Source organism: Bison bison, unplaced genomic scaffold, assembly GCF_000754665.1.
Source record: "Bison bison bison isolate TAMUID 2011002044 unplaced genomic scaffold, Bison_UMD1.0 scf7180017864495, whole genome shotgun sequence".
Taxonomy (NCBI): Eukaryota; Metazoa; Chordata; class Mammalia; order Artiodactyla; family Bovidae; genus Bison; species Bison bison.
In genome coordinates this window covers 10660294-10661750 of record NW_011495054.1, presented here as the reverse complement: position 1 = coordinate 10661750, position 1457 = coordinate 10660294, and the positions used below count along the sequence as shown (strand labels likewise).

Below are 1457 nucleotides of genomic sequence, written 5' to 3'. Positions count from 1 at the left end.
TTGAAGGGTCTCCCTGCCTGGCCCCTTAGCAGCTCCGCCACGGACTCCGGGAGGCTTCAGGCAGCGTCCAGGGGCTCCCCATCCAACCCGATCGGACTTAAGAAGGTGATTGCTCTGCTTTCCCTCCCTCCTTCCCGCCTCCTTCCCCCCACTTAACTTTTTGTCTTCAGTCACCCGCAGCTCCGTCCCCTCCCCGCAAACCCACCCGCGGCTGTGCCAACCGCCCGGGGCATGGGCCCCCCAACACGGCTCCTGGAGGCCCCACGGCGCCGCAAGATGTGAGAGGCCCGCGTCGGGCAGAACGAGAGATTCGGGAGAGGAGCTGATAGCCCCAAGCCTTCACAAGCCAGGCGAGGTGGCGGTGCGCGCTGCGCCCCGGCGGTGCTGAGCGTCCGTGAGCGCCCAAGCCAGGGCCGGAACGAGTAGCTGGCCGGAGGCGCGCCGCGGAGAGCAGGCTGTCATGCCCTATTGATCCCCCCGCCCCCCGCCAAGTATGTTTGGGCTGGACCAATTCGAGCCCCAGATCAACAGCAGGAACGCTGGCCAGGGCGAGAGGAACTTTAACGAGGCCGGACTAAGCATGAACGCCCACTTTAAGGCCCCGGCTTTCCACGCGGGGGGACCCCCTGGCCCCGTGGACCCTGCCATGAGCGGGCTGGGCGAACCCCCGATCTTGGGCATGAACATGGAGCCTTACGGCTTTCACGCGCGCAGCCACTCGGAGTTGCACGCGGGGGGGCTGCAGGCGCAGCCGGTGCACGGATTCTTTGGAGGCCAACAGCCGCACCACGGCCACCCGGGAGGCCACCACCCCCACCAGCATCACCCCCACTTTGGGGGCAACTTTGGCGGGCCGGATCCAGGGGCCTCGTGCCTGCACGGGGGTCGCCTGCTCGGCTACGGCGGCGCGGCCGGCGGCTTGGGCAGCCAGCCGCCCTTCACCGAGGGTTACGATCATATGGCTGAGAGCCAGGGGCCGGAGAGCTTCGGCCCGCAGCGACCCGGGAACCTGCCGGACTTCCACAGTTCGGGCGCCTCGGGCCATGCCGTGCCTGCCCCATGCTTGCCGCTGGACCAGAGCCCTAACCGAGCCGCCTCTTTCCATGGCCTGCCCGCCTCCGGTGGCTCCGATTCCCATAGTCTGGAGCCCCGGAGGGTGGCGAATCAAGGAGCCGTCGACTCGCTGGAATACAATTACCCGGGCGAGCCGCCCTCGGGACATTTCGACATGTTTTCCCCCTCTGATTCCGAGGGGCAGCTGCCTCATTATGCAGCGGGTCGTCAGGTTCCCGGGGGCTCTTTCCCGGGGTGCCTCGGCCATGCCCAGAGCTGCAGGCATGGTGGGCTTGTCGAAAATGCACGCCCAGCAACAGCAACAACAGCAGCAGCAGCAGCAGCAACAGCAACAGCAGCAGCACGGCGTGTTCTTCGAGAGGTTCGGCGGGACCCGCAAGATG

General features: G+C 67.1%; 1 protein-coding gene across 1 annotated transcript in view; it reads left to right on the top strand.

Moving 5' to 3' along the window:
* Window positions 1-6: 6 nt before the first annotated feature.
* MN1 (meningioma (disrupted in balanced translocation) 1) overlaps window positions 7-1457 on the top strand; it is a 49413-nt gene continuing 47962 nt past the window's right edge. Inside the window, 2 exon segments of the mRNA XM_010828856.1 lie at window positions 7-1306; window positions 1308-1456. Of these exon segments, the coding sequence (XP_010827158.1) occupies window positions 494-1306; window positions 1308-1456 (962 nt within the window). The 5' untranslated portion in view covers window positions 7-493.